General features: G+C 35.8%; 1 protein-coding gene across 1 annotated transcript in view; it reads right to left on the bottom strand.

Moving 5' to 3' along the window:
• Positions 1–12,773, bottom strand: part of LOC121388335 (alanine aminotransferase 2-like) — a 31,897-nt gene extending 19,124 nt beyond the window's left edge. Inside the window, exon 1 of the mRNA XM_041519634.1 lies at positions 12,501–12,773. Within this exon, the coding sequence (XP_041375568.1) occupies positions 12,501–12,707 (207 nt within the window). The 5' untranslated portion in view covers positions 12,708–12,773. The remainder of the gene's footprint in view (positions 1–12,500) is intronic.
• Between the last annotated feature and the right edge of the window lie 8,371 nt (positions 12,774–21,144).

Raw genomic sequence — 21,144 nt, 5'->3', positions numbered from 1 at the left:
AGCAATACATTTGTGATTCTTTTCAGGTTTTCTTGAACTGCTTTTTAAATGGCCCATTCAGATTGTTAATAAACTATAACTATGAAATAAAAACAACCCGGTCCCGCTTAGCGTCACCACGTGATAACTGTGATTAAAGATCACATTTGAACGAGCGTTTGATTTACTAGAACAATGTTTTAAAATTAAACCTAAACAATGATACAAAATGCAAATTGTCTTGGTAGATAAAACATAAGAATATAATTCGGTGTGAAACTTAAATAAAAAATTGTGGACCCGCATATCTGGCGTTTTAATAGGTTATACCGAGCTTACGCAAACTGAAATAAATATATTCATACGAATGAAGTACTCGATCGAACAGAGCCCTGTATGTAGATTTTATTCGTGAGGAATCGTTAACGATTTGATTGGTTCACGATTCACTGCATCCACATTTTATTTTATTAAGGGCAAGGGTTTCGTGCGTATATTTTCTTTGGAATGGCGGCGACATTAAATATATATATATATATATTAGGAAAATAAGATAATCAGAATTTCGGGCAACATTGGTTGAAAAAAAAAAAATCGCCATTTTGTATCGCCTGATTGACCAGATTATAGCCAAATTTGTGATAATTCGCCAATTGGCAACAATGGCGAACGGCAGCTGGAACCCTGTAATAATAATAAAAAAAAAATAATAATAATAATTTCTTATAATTTGGAAATCTACAATGATCATTTAGATAATGGATTAATCCATCCATCATATACATATTTAATTGTTAGTGTTTATATAAGAAGGTGTTTACTTAGCTCAAATATATATTAGCTAACAAATAAGTAAATTAATATACCATATTTTGGGAAAAGTACCCTCGGTAGATGATCTTGAACCCTCGGATAGTTAGGTACCGTAAAATCCACCCTATTGAAATCTTAAGTGTCTCATTTTCCTAGAACTATCCCTAGCACTGATAGTAAACATAAAGTATGGTTATTCACAAATATTAAATAATAATAATAATAATAAAAATAGAAGAAAAAAAATTCTAATAAGGCGTATCATAAAATATTGTTTGTTTCCGGTTACCCAACCGACCCTAATTTGAACCTGCCAACCCTAAAAAAAAAATTGTATATCCAAAAATGTTTTTTTTAATATAACAACGATTTCCACGAAAACATTCCAAAACTATCACAAGCACTAATTTGGTGTCATTTAGGGAATAACCCTACTGTGTTTTCCGATTTGCGGACATATATCGGTGGATTTACTGTTGCAAATTTAGTTTTATTGGCGACCCGTTAGCCACAAAATGTTTTTTTCTAACAATTGATTGATGGAGTTACTTCCCTTCAAATTGAAGTTTGTTAACTTTCGTGAGATATCGGGCGAAGAGTCGAAAAATAGTTTTCACGAATATTATATGCGATCTTTTCCGATTTACTCTACATCTAGCGTAGCGAGGTGTTCCGATTAATAATAATAATAATAATAATAACTATATTTAATGATTTACTCCAGCGACAAACTGGCCTTGTAGAAATTTAGTGACCTTCTGATAAACTAGCGGAGGGATGTTTACCGATACTTATGGAGTTTACTGCCAAATCAAATGATTAAATATGTCAGTAAGATCTCGATGCGTTTCGTTATTTTTTGTAAGTGGTCACTGGGAACTTCGCGGGTTTTCTCTAAAAACAGTGTCAGAATGACCATGTGTTTAACGTCCAATACTGGATGCATACAGAATAAAACTAACATTGCAAATCATAAAATTGGTAACTCTACCATTTCTTAGATACACTGGGAAAGATAATATTCATAACATTTTTTTTTTAAATGTTATTGTTGGACAGATAAATATAGAACCCTTCATTTCAGTTTTCATTAAAAGAAATTGTTATAACTTATTTACTGGTTTCTATCCAATTAAGGTTCAACCAAGTCTGTCCTGGACCAGTACAGAAGTTAAGTGTTAGTATGAGTAAACCTTCTGCCTATTATTAAACAGCAAGGGTTTTTTTGTGTGTACTCTCCCACAGATAGGTTAGCACCATGATGCCCTCAAAATGCCTTGCCTTTTATAAATTTATAAGTTGCCCATGTAAAAAGAAGCCTTTAAACACACCTATGTGGATAGTACTACATATTTCCTTTTTTTAATTAAGTTATGAAATAGCTATAGAAAATAAAATGGCCATATGGTTTTTGTCCTTTTAAAAATTGTAGAATGAAAAAAAAAAAAGCCCTTATATTTAAAACTGCACATAAAATATGCCCCCAAAACGTCACCTTACCATTCCTTACTTCATTTCTAGGGAAAACACTGTGATGAATGGTCTTGTTGGTTTGCATAATGCAGAGGTTATTTTGGATACCGGTAGTCAACACCTTTATTTAATAACCATAAATAAAATTATTTTCCAAAATAAAATGTTTTTCCTACCTACCTACCCTATATTTTTCCAGCATGTAATAGGAAACAAGTAAAAAAAAAGTCCGGCCTAATTTGAAAATCTACCCTTATTAGTTAGATAATGGATATAAGGTGTTTACTTAGCTGAAATATACAATAGCTAACAAATACATAAATTAATATACCATATTAAGGAAAATACCCTCAGTGGATGATCTTGTACTGTTGGTGGTTAAGGTACTCTAAAATCCAGCCTATTAAATTCTTAAGTGTCTCATTTTCCTACAACTATTCCTAGCATGGATAGGAAACATACAGTAAGATTATTCACATACCCGGTATATTTTTACAAAAATAAAGGAAGGAAGGAAATGTTTTATTTAACAATGCACTCAACACATTTTTATTTCTGGCTATATGGCGTCAGACATATGGTTAACGACCACACAGATATAGAAAAAGGAAACCCGATGGGCTACTCTTTTCGATTACCGGGTAGCAGGAAGGGATCTTTTATATGTATAATCCCACAGACAGGATAGTACATACCACAGCCTTTGTTACACCAGTTGTGGAGCACTGGCTGGAACGAGAAATAGCCCAATGGGTCCACCGACGGGGATTGATCCCAGGTCAACCTCACATCAAGCGAATGCTTAATCCACTGGGCTACGTCCCGCCCCACTTTCACAAAAATAGAAAATGAAAAATTACAAATGGTAAATCTACCCTGATCATTTAGATAATGGATTAATCCATCATATTCATATTTAATTTTCAGTGTCTGCATAAGAAGGCATTTATTTAGCTGAAATTAACATTACATATAAAATGGAAAATCTACCCTGATAAAATTGAAATCTGAAGTTTATAATTTTTGCAAAAACTACCCCCAGCATATATAGTACATGAGCAGCTTTGGTGCAATCTAAAGCCCTGACATTAGCCAAATAGCACATACCACATTGTTAGGTCAGTTGTTAGGTCATTTAACCCCATTCCCTCACCTTACCTGGAGGTGGTAGATAATGAATTAACCCACGATTATATATTAATTTTTATATATCTGATACAGGCGTTAAAAACCCCCACAAAAAACTATGCGATATAGTATATTATTCACATATTATTAATATTGTGTCACATTTACAAATGATCAACTATTCAGCGTTGTTTGTAGTCCAATACATCTGTCATAAACTCAGTTGCTGAGTTGAAGGCAGGTGTATTGGACTACATACAGGTATGTCAAAACATCAGAAGTACAGATTAGAAGAAAAAAACAGATTGAAAAACGCTCAGATATAAAACTGATTTGTATTACTTAATATTTTATTAAGTGATTGTTACAATAACACAGATCTATATTTGGCATAATTTACTAGGGAATTAGGCCTACTCGTTCATATTTATGTTTATTTCCCATGGAAACATCAGACTCCTTTGTGACATGGGGGCGTGGCTTACGAAAAAGGGCATAGCTTAAAATTGCATTTCGCGAGATGTTACATCCAGCTGGCTACGATTAAGTATTTCCGGTTAAAAAAGCCTGAGGGTTTGAAAAAAATATTATAACTCTTTATTAGGAAAATTCTGGGACTATTTGGCTGAAATAAATAAGTAGGTTATGCGCCTCTGTGTTTGTGTGAGTCTGAGTGTGTACGTGTGCGTGCGTGCATCCATGGATGTACTGGAATGTGCACGGGTTTAGATATTGGCAAACGAAGTTTCTAGGGGGTCTTGGGTAATGCTCTCCTTGGAAAATATATTAGAAAAGAAATATGTGTGTGTGTGTGTCACTGTGTGTGTGTGTGTGTGTCCGTGCGTGTGCGTGCGTGTGTCCGTGTGTCCATGTGTGTGTGTGCGTGTGCATGTATGTGTGTGTGTGCGTGTGCGTGTGCATGTGTTCAGGCTTGTGTACAGGAATATGCAGGGCTGAAAATGAAACTGGGGAGGGCATGACATTAAAAACAAAAATTCACTTGGAACAAGTGTTTGGAATGGGAGAAAACCCAATCAGAGAGTGGGTCCACCGAGGAGGTTCGATCCTGCTACCAAAGACAGCTCAGCCAAGCACTATTCTGACTGAGCTAAATACTGCCCTTTTGTAGGGGTTCAGATCATGCTTCCCCGTGAAATATATTAAAAAAGAAAATTCACTTGATGATAACTTGTTTAACGTGCCCATATACCACTAGGGTTTCGAACACGCCCATCCCGACCTCCGATAAGATCGGTAACCTGACTCGGTTTGAAGGGGGGGAGGGGTGGGGGGGGGGGCTTAGTTGAAAATGGGCAGAATTTTGAAGATAGCAATTAATAAAAAGGTTAATAGAATAAAAAAAATTAAAAAATTAATAAAAAACGTTACAAGCCAAAAATAAAAAGAATTGACTGCTCGGCCAAATATTTATATAATTTGGAGCATTTTAGAAGGACAGTACAAAATTAAATAAGAGAAAGAAGAGAGGATCGGACTATTTAATAATTTTAAAAAAGAGAGTAATTTCGACATAAACTTTTGAACGCAGATCCATAAGTTTAAAGTCCGATCGATATGTCCATGTGAGTGGCCTCGTTAAGGCCGTTTGGGTGCACAGCTTATAGGGACAAGATGGGTTGCATCCCGTCAAGAAAACCCCTTGATTGACAGTCGATAGACGTTGAAGGTGTAGTGTTGTGCTGAAATACAGATCTTGAGAAGCCGGATCCGTCGGAACGAGAGAGAGTATCAGCCTAGGGTACAGTCCAGTCGTCATAGTGGTGCGGACGGGCCCGACTCCGGAGGATACGAGATGGTATCACTATAAAGCAAAGTAAAGTCTAGAAATTAGTAGTAGGGGCCGACCCCGCTTCCTATTTCTTCCTAGAGTGGGGCGGTCAATCTTCCAGTGCTGCTAGGACAGGCTCGGGCATGTAGAGACTAAACGCGAACAACCGTGGCATTCTGCAGAATGGCCGTCATACGAGTCACGAAAAAACAAGTCAACATAGTCAGACGGAGAAATGACGTGGAGGCGAGGAATCTCGCTAAAAAAGAATCCAACCTGGTGGTACAGACTGTCGAAACGAGAAGCGTTCCAGCGTTCAATCAGTTCCAATGGCCGCATACATCCCAGTAGAAAACTTCATTTCGCTGACAAAAACAACGAAATGAAGGATTCCCAAGTCAAGCACACGAAAGCACGTGCAGTGTGCACCAGCGAAACAAACACGTCTTACCGCGTAGAGCTCCAGACTTGAAGTGGGGATGTTCGACAACAAACACTGCTATTGTGTGTCCATTTGTGTGTGTTTGTTCAGTCTCATGTACAGTAATGTGCAGAGGGGTATTAGGCGGTTATCAACCGGTTTCTAAATGCAATACAATGACATGATTTGGCATGCATGTTCAGCACTGGAATTAAGACACATAATGCTATTTTACGTTATTCCTTAGTCTCATTATCATCTAGTGCTGGATACTCGGGTCCAAGCTGAGTTTACCCTCGAGTACTTGAGTCCAATATTTTGGACTCATGCAGGTCCTAGAGTCTTCCCAGACACCTCGTCTCAATTACGTAGCATCATATACCCAACAATATATTTCTGCCAGAAACCCTGGCTGGGGATCTCAACGAACATTTTCTTTTCCAAATCTTGATTAGCAACATTTCTAGCCAGACAACCAAAATTTCCGAACACAAACTTTCTCTTTACCCCTAAGCTTTTTGTACCCTTGCGATTTTTGTAATTCGTAGTTTGCAGCAAGCATCATCCACCAAAGCTTGGCCAAGGCAGCAAAGCTGGTCAGACTTTGATTGGTTGTGCAAGTAAGAAAACTATAACTGACCCCCCAACCCCCCTCCCTCTCTCTCTCTCTCTCTCTCGCTCTCTGTCTTCATCCCCTATGTACAGTGTGTGTGTGTGTATCAGGTCCCTGGATTTCATGGAAATTATAGTTTTCGGTACCATGTCGATAGTGTGTCGGTAAAGTCACGAAACCAAACTTTCATTTCCCATGATTATTATAGTGAATACAGAGGGGAGTTCACCCAGAGCGACCAGAAAACCATCTGCTAGACTGGTTTGTGCACTTCACGGTAAACCAAATGGCCACGTTGGGAACTAATCATATAGTTAGCGAAATATTTGCTGGCTGAACTTGGGGTTGTATTTGACCGGAAGTAAGCTCATGTCTTTGAATAAACGCCCCTCCTTTCTGAAAGCGTTTAAGAAATCATGCCTTTATTTGTAAATCATGGTATTTCATGTCGGTGTCCATGAAGCAAATTGCCAAACATTTTCAAGGATCAAGAAAAAGCTGTTTCGAACGTTACGATCTGGCATATTACTAAAATGGATAAGTAGACTCTTTGTAAAGTTTCCCCAGGGTCGAGACGTAGCCCAGTGGTAAAGCGTACGCTTGATGCACAGTCGGTTTGGGATCAATCCCCATCAGTGGGCCCATTGGGCTATTTGTCGCTCCAGCCAGTGCACCATGACTGGTACATCAAAGGTCATGGTATGTGCTATCCTGTCTATGGACTGGTGCATATAAAAGATCTCTTGCTGCTAATCGAAAAGAGTAGCCCATGAAGTGGCGACAGCGGGTTTCCTCCCTCAATATCTGTGTGGTCTATAACCATATGTCCGACACCATATACAGTAAATAAAATGTATTGAGTGCGTCATTAAATAAATCATTTCCTTCTTTCCTTCTTTGTAAAGTTAGTTTTCGCTGTATCTACATGTATGTGAGCTTGTGCAACACGCGTGTGACGTAAAACAAGGTCAGGGAATTCCTACCACACAGTTGTTTTTTCACCAGTTTAGTAGCGTTTTGTATTACGAACTTAGGTTGTCCATCTGCACATTTTCAGGCCTATCCCCAGGATTCTTTTAAGGCGCTTACATTTTTAGCAGCAGTATAACACAAATCAAGCCAAAATAAGTGGGGTAGTGGGTTGAAAACAGTTAAGTTTTTGCCTTTAATCCAGCTAATCATGCTTTTTTTTACACTTTTTTTTTTTAAGTACGGTATACACATCAATTCCCCAACCCCCAACAATTTCATAATTTGTGCCATGCTGTTGCTGTTGATTTCAGTGTCGTGTTAAATGCTTGTTGTGATTTCTGCTTGTAAAATACCTAGGCTAAGAATGCTGACTTCACAGTATATTTATTAAAATAATATATATAAAAAAACAAAAAAACAACGTTAATAAAATCATCTTTTTAAAATCCAGCTAACTTATTAAATGTTACCTCAGTGTTTTACCTGTCATAGTGATTAGGTGTGCATGATATACTGGAACACAAGTTGTTTGCAAGAGGTAGATTGTTTTTCTAAAGCACCTCAAATCAACGCATAGCAGCAACTGATTTAAGGTGCTTCCACGCTGTCAAAGCGCTTACTAAGTTACTTTACGGACCAAGGCGTGTTGGGCCCTGCGGAATCCCCTGATTTTTGCATTTGTTTCCCAATTAAATTGATGTACACGTATTGCAATTAACATTTAATGGAAAAAGTTTTTTGAGTGTAAATATACCAAAAACCCGCTTTACAATATTTACAATAAAAAAAAACATTTCCCAATCAAAAAACCTCACAAAAGCGGGACATAACAGATTTTAGAGTTTATGAAGCTCCAATCACAATTAACATGTGTGTTTCGAACAATAGGTATTGCTTTAGTGACGTTTTTTCTTTGGGAAAAAGTTTTTTGAGTGTAAATATACCAAAAACCCGCTTTACAATATTTACAATAAAAAAAAAACATTTCCCAATCAAAGAACAGACTGGGCATATTTATCAATCGTGGTAAGTTCGCTGTCACTTCTGGTCCAAGTCAACTCATTTTGGGTCAACAGTATATTTTCAGCCATTGCGCATGCTTTTAGTGAAGACACATCCATGCGTATTACTTTTTCCACATTGGACCTTGTTCGAAACACACGTGTTAATTATGATTGGAGCTTCATAAACTCTAAAATCTGTTCTGTCTCGCTTTTGTGAGGTTTTTTGATTGGGAAATGTTTTTTTTTTATTGTAAATATTGTAAAGCGGGTTTTTGGTATATTTACACTCAAAAAAAACTTTTTCCCAAAGAAAAAACGTCACTAAAGCAATACCTATTGTTCGAAAACACACATGTTAATTGTGATTGGAGCTTCATAAACTCTAAAATCTGTTATGTCCCGCTTTGTGAGGTTTTTTGATTGGGAAATGTTTTTTTTTTATTGTAAATATTGTAAAGCGGGTTTTTGGTATATTTAAAAACCCGCTTTACAATATTTACAATAAAAAAAACCGTCACTAAAGCAATAGCTATTGTTCGAAAACACACGTGTTAATTATGATTGGAGCTTCATAAACTCTAAAATCTGTTCTGTCCCGCTTTTGTGAGGTTTTTTGATTGGGAAATGTTTTTTTTTTATTGTAAATATTGTAAAGCGGGTTTTTGGTATATTTACACTCAAAAACTTTTTCCCAAAGAAAAAACGTCACTAAAGCAATACCTATTGTTCGAAACACACATGTTAATTGTGATTGGAGCTTCATAAACTCTAAAATCTGTTATGTCCCGCTTTTGTGAGGTTTTTTGATTGGGAAATGTTTTTTTTTTTATTGTAAATATGTAAAGCGGGTTTTTGGTATATTTAAAAACCCGCTTTACAATATTTACAATAAAAAAACCGTCACTAAAGCAATAGCTATTGTTCGAAACCACACGTGTTAATTATGATGGGAGCTTCATAACTCTAAAATCTGTTCTGTCTCGCTTTTGTGAGGTTTTTGATTGGGAAATGTTTTTTTTTATTGTAAATATTGTAAAGCGGGTTTTTGGTATATTTACACTCAAAAAACTTTTTTCCCAAAGAAAAAACGTCACTAAAGCAATACCTATTGTTCGAAACACACATGTTAATTGTGATTGGAGCTTCATAAACTCTAAAATCTGTTATGTCCCGCTTTTGTGAGGTTTTTTGATTGGGAAATGTTTTTTTTTATGGTAAATATTGTTAAAGCGGGTTTTTTGGTATATTTACACTCAAAAAACTTTTTCCCAAAGAAAAAACGTCACTAAAGCAATACCTATTGTTCGAAACACACATGTTAATTGTGATTGGAGCTTCATAAACTCTAAAATCTGTTATGTCCCGCTTTTGTGAGGTTTTTTTGATTGGGAAATGTTTTTTTTTTTTATTGTAAATATTGTAAAGCGCGGTTTTTGGTATATTTAAAAAAACCCGCTTTACAATATTTACAATAAAAAAACCGTCACTAAAGCAATAGCTATTGTTCGAAACACACGTGTTAATTATGATTGGAGCTTCATAAACTCTAAAATCTGTTCTGTCTCGCTTTTGTGAGGTTTTTTGATTGGGAAATGTGTTTTTTTTTATTGTAAATATTGTAAAGCGGGTTTTTGGTATATTTACACTCAAAAAACTTTTCCCAAAGAAAAAAACGTCACTAAAGCAATACCTATTGTTCGAAACACACATGTTAATTGTGATTGGAGCTTCATAAACTCTAAAATCTGTTATGTCCCGCTTTTGTGAGGTTTTTTGATTGGGAAATGTTTTTTTTTTATTGTAAATATTGTAAAGCGGGTTTTTTGGTATATTAAAAACCCGCTTTACAATATTTACAATAAAAAAACCGTCACTAAAGCAATAGCTATTGTTCGAAACACACGTGTTAATTATGATTGGAGCTTCATAAACTCTAAAATCTGTTCTGTCTCGCTTTTGTGAGGTTTTTGATTGGGAAATGTTTTTTTTTTATTGTAAATATTGTAAAGCGGGTTTTTGGTATATTTTACACTCAAAAAACTTTTTCCCAAAGAAAAAACGTCACTAAAGCAATACCTATTGTTCGAAACACACATGTTAATTGTGATTGGAGCTTCATAAACTCTAAATCTGTTATGTCCCGCTTTTGTGAGGTTTTTTGATTGGGAAATGTTTTTTTTTTATTGTAAATATTGTAAAGCGGGTTTTTGGTATATTTAAAAAACCGCTTTACAATATTTACAATAAAAAAACCGTCACTAAAGCAATAGCTATTGTTCGAAAACACACGTGTTAATTATGATTGGAGCTTCATAAACTCTAAAATCTGTTCTGTCTCGCTTTTGTGAGGTTTTTGATTGGGAAATGTTTTTTTTTATTGTAAATATTGTAAAGCGGGGTTTTGGTATATTTACACTCAAAAAACTTTTTCCCAAAGAAAAAACGTCACTAAAGCAATACCTATTGTTCGAAACACACATGTTAATTGTGATTTGGAGCTTCATAAACTCTAAAATCTGTTATGTCCCGCTTTGTGAGGTTTTTTGATTGGGAAATGTTTTTTTTTATTGTAAATATTGTAAAGCGGGTTTTTGGTATATTTACACTCAAAAAACTTTTTCCCAAAGAAAAAACGTCACTAAAGCAATACCTATTGTTCGAAACACACATGTTAATTGTGATTGGAGCTTCATAAACTCTAAAATCTGTTAGTCCCGCTTTTGTGAGGTTTTTTGATTGGGAAATGTTTTTTTTTTATTGTAAATATTGTAAAGCGGGTTTTTGGTATATTTAAAAACCCGCTTTACAATATTTACAATAAAAAAAACCGTCACTAAAGCAATAGCTATGTTCGAAACACACGTGTTAATTATGATTGGAGCTTCATAAACTCCAAAATCTGTTCTGTCTCGCTTTTGTGAGGTTTTTGATTGGGAAATGTTTGTTTTTTATTGTAAAATATTGTAAAGCGGGTTTTTGGTATATTTACACTCAAAAACTTTTCCCAAAGAAAAAAACGTCACTAAAGCAATACCTATTGTTCGAAACACACATGTTAATTGTGATTGGAGCTTCATAAACTCTAAAATCTGTTATGTCCCGCTTTTGTGAGGTTTTTTGATTGGGAAATGTTTTTTTTTATTGTAAATATTGTAAAGCGGTTTTTGGTATATTTACACTCAAAAAACTTTTTCCCAAAGAAAAAAACCGTCACTAAAGCAATACCTATTGTTCGAAACACACATGTTAATTGTGATTGGAGCTTCATAAACTCTAAAATCTGTTCTGAAAACGTGTGGTGTCTTGGTGTATTTTTGGGTATCTTGGGAGTAAATAGTCGGACCCTAAAATCAGTCCTGTTCCACATTTTACAAACAAGGCGGAAACGGACGTATGCATATGTTTAGGACTGACGACAATATTTGTGCTTCATATAAATTGTAAATCATATAATATGATAAACTGTCAATAAAGTATATAAAAAACCCTTATTGGATACGATTTTGGCATAATTATGGTTTTTGTGAGGTTTTTTGATTGCGTAAAGGTTTTTTGATTGTAAATATGCCAAAAACCGCATTTTATAAACAAGGCGGAAACGGACGTATGCATATGTTTAGAACTGACAACAACATTTGTGCTTCATATAAATTGTAAATCATATAATATTGATAAACTGCCAATAAAGTATATAAAAAAACCCATATTGGATACGATTTTGGCATAATTATGGTTTTTGTGAGGTTTTTGATTGCGAAAAGGTTTTTTGATTGTAAATATGCCAAAAACCAGGTTTTTGGCATATTTCGGGTGACCGTGAGTAGGCACGCATGCAGGACAATTTGTAACGGGATCTAAGCAGTCCCCGACTGAGTCTGTGTGTGGGACCCGCATTGAGAACATTAAACACCAGAATTTCTAAGGAAAACCGAGGGTATACTCCCCTCTGAAATTTTTAAAAATTAAATGTCCTGAAATGCAATATCCTGCAATCTACAAATAAATTCATCCTAAAAAATAGAGCGGTTGACTTTTTGTCTTAACTGCTTATGTTTTGGGACAGTTAATTTTTTTGTGGGCAAGTGAAATTTGTGAGTTACTTGCCCAGCGTGCAATTAAAAATATTAGGATATATAAACTACAGGATTGAAAAAATAACCCAATTAAACACTACTATATTCACACACACACACACCCCCCCCCCCCCCCCCCAATATGAGGGAGGCTTTTTAAACATCTGAAATTGCAAGATAATCAACAAAATGTAAATGAAGTTGCACTCGTGTGTGGATGTTTTGCCAGGTTTACCTTGGCCAGTTCGTGCTCGATCTCCGCCGCGCGGATCACAATGGGTCCACGCACCGCGTACTCCATTTCCTTCACAAACGGGTTCATGTTTTCAACACTCAATCGCCGCCACCGCCGAAACACCTTCTGACAACCTCGAATGACGGCGCTGTTTGAACAAATACATTGTGACGCGGAACCAAGCCTGCTCTCCACCGTTCTTAACATTTTCTTTTTTCAATTTGGACTAAGTGCGACACTGGAAATGCCGAGATATCAAAATACAGACGATCAAGGTCAATGCCAGAAAGCGATATTCTCAAAAACATTAGAGTGGTTTCCCTTTAATTGGGTTTGTCAGACAGTTTTTCGACCCAGTTTAAAAAAGAATATTGTCAAACTTATTTTTTAAATAAACATATAAATTCCTAGGTCCGTACCCTCCGGGGGAGGAGGGGCAGGGGAGCATCAATATCGATGACTATGGTCGTTTATTCACTCTTATACATTCACTAGCGTAGGAAGCGAAGGGGCAAGGGGGGCATGTGCCCCACACACTATGTAGGCTAGCAGCAGCAATGTTTTTTAAAAATATATTTATACATTTATTTGCATAACACCCGCATATAGGCATAGCAAATACAACAATATAATATGCATTTATCTGCAGTAACAATAACATAAATATACATTAATTACATTTTTTAAAAAAAAAACATCTGCATCAACAAATACATAGGCCTATGTAATTTAAGCCTTATAAACCTGATACTAGTGACAATAATATATTCAGGTAAAGCGAAGATTGTCGTAAGTGTAGAGCCATGAAAATCCATAAAAATATTTACTATAAGTTAGGCTCTATTTATTTTTGAGCCCATTGTTCTTTAAATTGCACACAAAAATAATTTTGAAAAGTTAATTTCATAACACTTTTGCTTTCTTCTTACATCAATTTAGAAACATTTTTGTTAGGATGTTGGGACGGACTATAGTCAACTGATTGCCGAATCGTCCCGAGCCACCTTAGAGAGAGAGAGAGAGAGAGAGAGAGAGAGAGAGAGAGAGAGAGAGAGAGAGAGAGAGAGAGAGAGAGAGAGAGAGAGAGAGAGAGAGAGAGAGAGAGGGAGAGAGAGACAGACAGACAGAAAGCTCAGTTTGGCTTTCGCAGAGGTAGGCCCCTATGGGGACCATAGATGCAATATTTTCTTTATATGTGATATAGTTTCAAGAGCACTTGTTAAAAAAGAAAGATATATTGCTGTTTTATAGATTACAAAAAGCCATTTAGGTCAGGTCAGGTCAGATAGTTTAACGTGCACATTCAGAGCAAGCTGTTGTAGCGCACGCCTGTCCTGGGCGCAGGTGTCGGCCTCAGCCGGTTCCTCCGTCCAGGACAGGAAATAAAAGGCATTTGATTCTGTTAATAGATTAAACTTGTGCATTAAATTATCAAAACTTGGTGTTAGAGGGAAACTTCTTAGGGTTATAAAAGGCATGTATCAGTCCGTGAAATCTTGTCTTACTATAAATGGACGTCGATCAGACTTTTTAAATAACAATGTCGACTCGGTTTAATGCATCTGACTTTTGACTTTATTTCGATTCACTCAGGCCGTCAAACGACAGCATATGAGGACATATTTTACAATAGTTATTTACAGTGACAAGATGACAACAGGAGTTCTTCATAGAATATATACAGACATAATTCAAAATAGCTATATACACATTTTAAAAAGAAGACACATGGTGACAGAACATTTAAATAAAGCAGATAAATCTTTATACGTCAGTACTTTTAAAAGTATAAAATGATATCGAAGATGTTTATCTATGGTTTACTAAATTTACTTGTAATTTCAGAGATTAATTTTGACAATTTACGGAGAGTGCTTATTTTATTACAATTAAACAGTTCTTCGAATTTAAGAGTGCTAGGTTTTTTTTATAATAATATGGCTTTATAAACCTTTTGCGTGTATTCATAAAATAATTACATTTAAATAAGTAGTGATATTCATCTCCAATATCATTTTCTTCGCACAATGTACATAATCTATTTTCGACTGGGATGCTATTCCAGCGTCCTGTTTCTATGGGTAAATAATGATTACATGTTCGAATTTCAGAAGGTTGGTCCACAATGTTTCGGGTAATTTAATAAAGTATTTTTCCAAATTTAAAGTTTGTTTAAAAATAGAATATGTTTTGCCTTTGGATGTAGACTCGATGTTGTTTTGCCATGTTTGTAGGTACTGGTCTAGTTGCCTTCGTTTAACATGCTCAGTTAGTATTTTTACGGATGGGAAATTTTTCGACATATAAATATCGGTCATGCCTAGGTTATTTAACAGGTGTATTAAATTTTCTAGCCAGTTATAGCTGTGCCCGTTTGCAATAGATTCTTTTATCATATAATTAAGAATTAAATTAGTGATTTTTGTAGATTTACCTTTAACTATACGTGCCCAGAATCCTATAATTCTTTGATCTATAACTAGTTTTAGTGGCGTTCTACCAAGTTCCCCATATAACATAAAAATAGACGTACCCTTTTTTACTGGCAATAATCGTCTAAGAAAATTTATATGAATATTTTCTATTATGTCCACATTTTCGTATCCCCACGCCTGTCCTGGGCGCAGGTGTCGGCCTCAGCCGGTTCCTCCGTCCAGGACAGGAAATAAAAGGCATTTGATTCTGTTAATAGATTAAACTTGTGCATTAAATTATCAAAACTTGGTGTTAGAGGGAAACTTCTTAGGGTTATAAAAGGCATGTATCAATCCGTGAAATCTTGTCTTACTATAAATGGACGTCGATCAGACTTTTTAAATAACAATGTCGACTCGGTTTAATGCAGGAGGACATTTTGTCACCAATTTTGTATTCATTCTACGTTAATGATCTAGAAAACTAATTTATTGTGGATGCCTGTCCTGAGTATGAACTTAAAGACCTAAGTTTATTTCTTTTATTATATGCTGACGACATGGTTAATTTTACCAAAAGTGTTGACGGGCTTCAAAAGATGTTGAACACATTATATGAATATAATTCCAAGTGGAGCCTAAGTTTAAATACTACAAAAACGAAGATAGTTATTTTTAGAAATAGAGGCATTATAACAGAAAATGAGAAGTGGCATTATAACGGTATTTTACTTGATAACGTAGACCAGTTTACTTATCTGGGTCTCTGTTATAATTATAATGGTAAATTTAGTCAGGCGGTTAAATTAATTACAGATCAAGGAAGAAAAGCCGTGTTTGCTGTTAAGAGAAATACTAGGAGCTTGATGTTGCATTGTCACGGGGATTCTATAATTCCCGTAACTGAATAAAACACGATTATCAAAATATCTCTCCTAACGGTATATCTATTAGATCTCTCTGTAACAGGCTGTTAAACCCTAGTATGGCTCGTCTCTAGGTATGATCAGAGATACGATCTTATATAAAGTATATATTATTATAGCACGTTAGTTCTCTAGAAACACAACAAAAACACAATACACTTTGGAATCTGTATTAATCTACGCTGACAAATGTACAGCCGTAGTAGTTAATTAATAACAGCAATAATAACAACCCAGAACTGATCACTTAATTAGTTAATCTCTAGGTGTCTAGTTACACAATATGCGAATCACTTCACCGTTACACCACACCCACACGTGTGATAATTGAGAAACGCTTCCAGGAGAAGTTAATTAATGAAGGAATTACAACACCATTCCTAACTGGTTAATTTTTAATTAACCCTTACTACTCGTTCAGTAACGTGTGATAATTTAGGAACGCTTCCAGGGGGAACTTAATTAATGAAGGAATTACAGCTCTATTCCTAACTGGTTAATTTTTAATTAACCCTTAACTACTCATTCAGTAACCTAGTAACACAAAATTAATACAGGTACCTATCACAATAAAGACAATAACCTAAAGTTTACCTAGGTCGTCTAGGATTACTGGCTAAGCTTTATATTACCAAATACTCGTATAATGTTAGAACAAAAAGTCTACGATTTACTTCGTCAGATGACCGAAGACACTGTCTAAAGAATATTGGTATAATACAGTATTAAAATATTTAAAGTCACATCAATCACATCAAGGTTATACACAGAGCAGAAATGATATTTACCAAAGTCCAACGGACTACGTTCCCTGGGAGCCGTCCTTTTCGTTCCCTCGATATCTCTAAAACACTAGCTATTTATTATAAATCAGGATTTTGCCTGGGGGTACAAGGCGGTACCTCACGTATCATCTCATATTTTACCTCTACTAGAGTCGGTATATTTCTCTCTGATCGTCAGTCTGGCTGACGCCATCGTCGCCAAATCACGGTTGTAAAAACCGCACTCGCAGAAGTATTACGTAACAAGTTGCCCATCTGGGCTACGGGCAATGAAACTGCACACGGCCCTCTAACACAAGTAAAATCGCCACAGGCGAAACAAATTTAAGAGCATGTACCGTCACACACCCCCACCTCAAAAGGGATATTTCCTCTACTCTAGGAATAGGGAAATATACTACATTAAAACAAAAGGGTGCGTTAACCGACGCATACGGGCATTTATAACACATGTAATAATAAGGTGACTACCAGTAATCACACTGATTCTCTGAGTCCCTGGTATACAAATAAAAATATATATAAACAAAACAGAAATAAAGAATGTCAACACATTATCATAACGTTCAACTTCGGGACAGGGCATCAGCGATCACATTGGATGTGCCCTTGATATGTCCAATGGTAATTGGGTATTCTTGCAGAAGAAGACTCCATCTCAAAACTCTCTGGTTGGAGGCTTTCATTAGGATGGTCCAGTCCGTCTTCGTCTTCTTGGAACAGCACAGCTCCAGCACCCACGTCACTGGCACCCACAGCTAGCTTGAACGGCATTCGGTAGTCTGGTGCTGCCATCACGGGAGACGAGTAGCGCCTCTGCTTGAGCCGGTTGAATGACTTCTCACATTCACCTGACCAATGGAACTTCGTTTCCCCTTAAACTTAGACACGGCTAACAATGTCCACTTAGACTGCGGCCAATTTAGCTGCTTAGCGGCCCGTTCAAAAAGTTGGAAAAACATATCTACCTCCTGGTCATCAAATACCGGCACTGATCTATAAGCCTCCGACATGTTAAACCCATTTCCGGCTTCTCGTCTAACTTCTTCAGTATTCAACTTTAACTCATGTTCCACTTTTAATTTTTCTAACTGGAATTCTCTATCTCTATGTCTGTCTTCTCTATCTGTCTCTTCTCTTTCTCTCTCTCTCTCTCTATCCCTCTCTTCTCTTTCTCTATCGCTATGTCTATCTTCTCTATTTCTCTCTTCTCTTTCTCTCTCTCTCTCTATCCCTCTCTCTATCTTCTCTATCCCTATCTTCTCTTTCTCTCTCCCTCTCGCTATCCCTCTCTTCTCTCTCTCTCTCTCTCTCTCTCTCTCTCTCTCTATCTAATGCACGTTCTTCTCTTTCGTACTCAAGCTTTTTAAAAGCTAACTGTTGTTCCATACTCAAGTCACTTATCTCTATCTCTGGAACAATCTCACTGTCTTCCATAACAGGCCTATCACCAAAAACTTCCTGGATAATAATTGTCTTTATATCACCTAAGGTTTTAGCTGATGTTAAATCAATTTCTCGCTCACCCGCTATTTCAACTAACTCGGCCTTACGTGCTCGCTTAATCTCCACTACACTGAGCGTAGGTCTATCCAGCAAATTCTTATCCATGTTTAGATATGACGCACTTAATATTAATTAATTTTCTAGTGAACAACGTGCTACTTCTAGTAAATTTGTAAAAAATTATTTATAAAGCCCCCATTTACAAACAATACTTTTTTTAAAATATGCGTGTCCCGTTTCAAATCCGGGACGAGCGCCTCAATTTTCTACTCCTGTCACGGGGATTCTATAATTCCCGTAACTGAATAAAACACGATTATCAAAATATCTCTCCTAACGGTATATCTATTAGATCTCTCTGTAACAGGCTGTTAAACCCTAGTATGGCTCGTCTCTAGGTATGATCAGAGATACGATATTATATAAAGTATATATTATTATAGCACGTTAGTTCTCTAGAAACACAACAAAAACACAATACACTTTGGAATCTGTATTAATCTACGCTGACAAATGTACAGCCGTAGTAGTTAATTAATAACAGCAATAATAACAACCCAGAACTGATCACTTAATTAGTTAATCTCTAGGTGTCTAGTTACACAATATGCGAATCACTTCACCGTTACACCACACCCACACGTGTGATAATTGAGAAACGCTTCCAGGAGAAGTTAATTAATGAAGGAATTACAACACCATTCCTAACTGGTTAATTTTTAATTAACCCTTACTACTCGTTCAGTAACGTGTGATAATTTAGGAACGCTTCCAGGGGGAACTTAATTAATAAAGGAATTACAGCTCTATTCCTAACTGGTTAATTTTTAATTAACCCTTAACTACTCATTCAGTAACCTAGTAACACAAAATTAATACAGGTACCTATCACAATAAAGACATAACCTACAGTTTACCTAGGTCGTCTAGGATGACTGGCTAAGCTTTATATTACCAAATACTCGTATAATGTTAGAACAAAAAGTCTACGATTTACTTCGTCAGATGACCGAAGACACTGTCTAAAGAATATTGGTATAATACAGTATTAAAATATTTAAAGTCACATCAATCACATCAAGGTTATACACAGAGCAGAAATGATATTGACCAAAGTCCGACGGACTACGTTCCCTGGGAGCCGTCCTTTTCGTTCCCTCGATATCTCTAAAACACTAGCTATTTATTATAAATCAGGATTTTGCCTGGGGGTACAAGGCGGTACCTCGCGTATCATCTCATATTCTACCTCTACTAGAGTCGGTATATTTCTCTCTGATCGTCAGTCTGGCTGACGCCATCGTCGCCAAATCACGGTTGTAAAAACCGCACTCGCAGAAGTATTACGTAACAAGTTGCCCATCTGGGCTACGGGCAATGAAAGTGCACACGGCCCTCTAACACAATTAAAATCGCCACAGGCGAAACAAATTTAAGAGCATGTACCGTCACATGCATTTAAGGACATCTCTTTCTTTATTTAATACATATGTTGCTAGTATTTTGCATTATTGTTGTGAAATATGGCGGTTTTATAAAGCGGACTCTGTGGAAAAATTACATTTTGAGTATTGCAAGGATATTTTAAAAGTTGAAAGATCAACAATTAATATTATGATATATTTCGAACTAGGAAAATACCCGCTTTCATTGGTACATAAATTCCGTATTGTAAAATACTGGTTCAAATTAATGAATACAAAAAATTGTATAATGCTTACAATGAATTAAGGTCCATGTGTGGAAAACAAAATAACTGGGAAACTAATATTAAACAATTGTTATCTTCTTTAGGGTTGTATGAGGTATGGTTATACCAGGATTCAATCAAACAAATATGGATTTTTATTTATCGATGATAAGGCAGAGCATTTTGATCAAGGTAAAGAAGATCTTGCAGGTATACTACAGACATCTACTAAATGTTCATATCTCTATAAATACCTTGTAGAAGAGATATATTTACAGAAATATCTGATGAAGCCATTCCCAGTTTTATATATAAAAAAAGATATAACAAAGCTTAGGCTATCTTCACATAGTTTAGCAATTGAGGTTGGACGCCATTACAACATCGATAGGTCTAAAAGAATATGTATGTTGTGTCAAATGTGTGAAGTAGAAGATGAGTTTCATTTTATTTTATGCTGCCCCTTCTCTTAATGATTTAAGAGCTTTATATATAAAAAATATTATAGGGTTCACCCAAATATGGTAAAATTACTACAGCTGCTAAACAGCAATAATACTAAAGAATTATGTAATTTAGGGAAATATTTATGTAAAATATTTTTAAAACGTGATACGATTATAAATGGCACATTGGGGCGAGTCCTTTAATGTATTTTGTGAGTATATTTTTGTATTTGTTACATTCTCCGCTGTTGGAATAATGTTCTTACACCTTCCACTTGATATGTACATATATGTTGTATTGTACTTGTGCAACTGATGACCTGTAACAGCTCAAAGTTAAATAAAGAATTGAATAGAATTGAATAAAGTGGGAGATATTGTTTGAAATGAAAGTAAATGTTTATGTGATTATGTCATAATATCGAAAAATCCGGAAAGCATTATAGAAACTTAAAGAAAATTCTCTTCTTGACTGTTTAAGGAGTTTTAGACTATTAACTACTCAGTTGCCCCCCAAAACAAAAAATCCTAGCTACGGCCCTGATAACGATACATTTAAAACGGTTTAGTGAATACCCAATTCATTACCGCACATTAAAGGACGTATCGATTTATTTTAAATTAAGCCTTCAAGAAAATGAACGAAGCAGAAATTAATGTTATTTCTGGCGTAATGCTAATATAAATGTTGTCCAGATTCAGGCATTTTTATTTAATTCGGGCAAAATTGGCCTGCCCCCTACAAGAATAGGAGCCCATACGCCGATAGTTGTTAAAAACCTGTTGCGTAACTCAAACCTTGGTTTTGTTACGTGCGATATCATCTATTGCTATTACAGCAGTTACGCCATTTGCAAACGACATTTTGCGTAAACGT

The sequence above is a fragment of the Gigantopelta aegis genome, chromosome 14 (assembly GCF_016097555.1).
Source record: "Gigantopelta aegis isolate Gae_Host chromosome 14, Gae_host_genome, whole genome shotgun sequence".
Classification (NCBI taxonomy): domain Eukaryota; kingdom Metazoa; phylum Mollusca; class Gastropoda; order Neomphalida; family Peltospiridae; genus Gigantopelta; species Gigantopelta aegis.
Note: the sequence above shows the minus strand (reverse complement) of the source record. Positions and strands in the feature narration are given on the sequence as shown.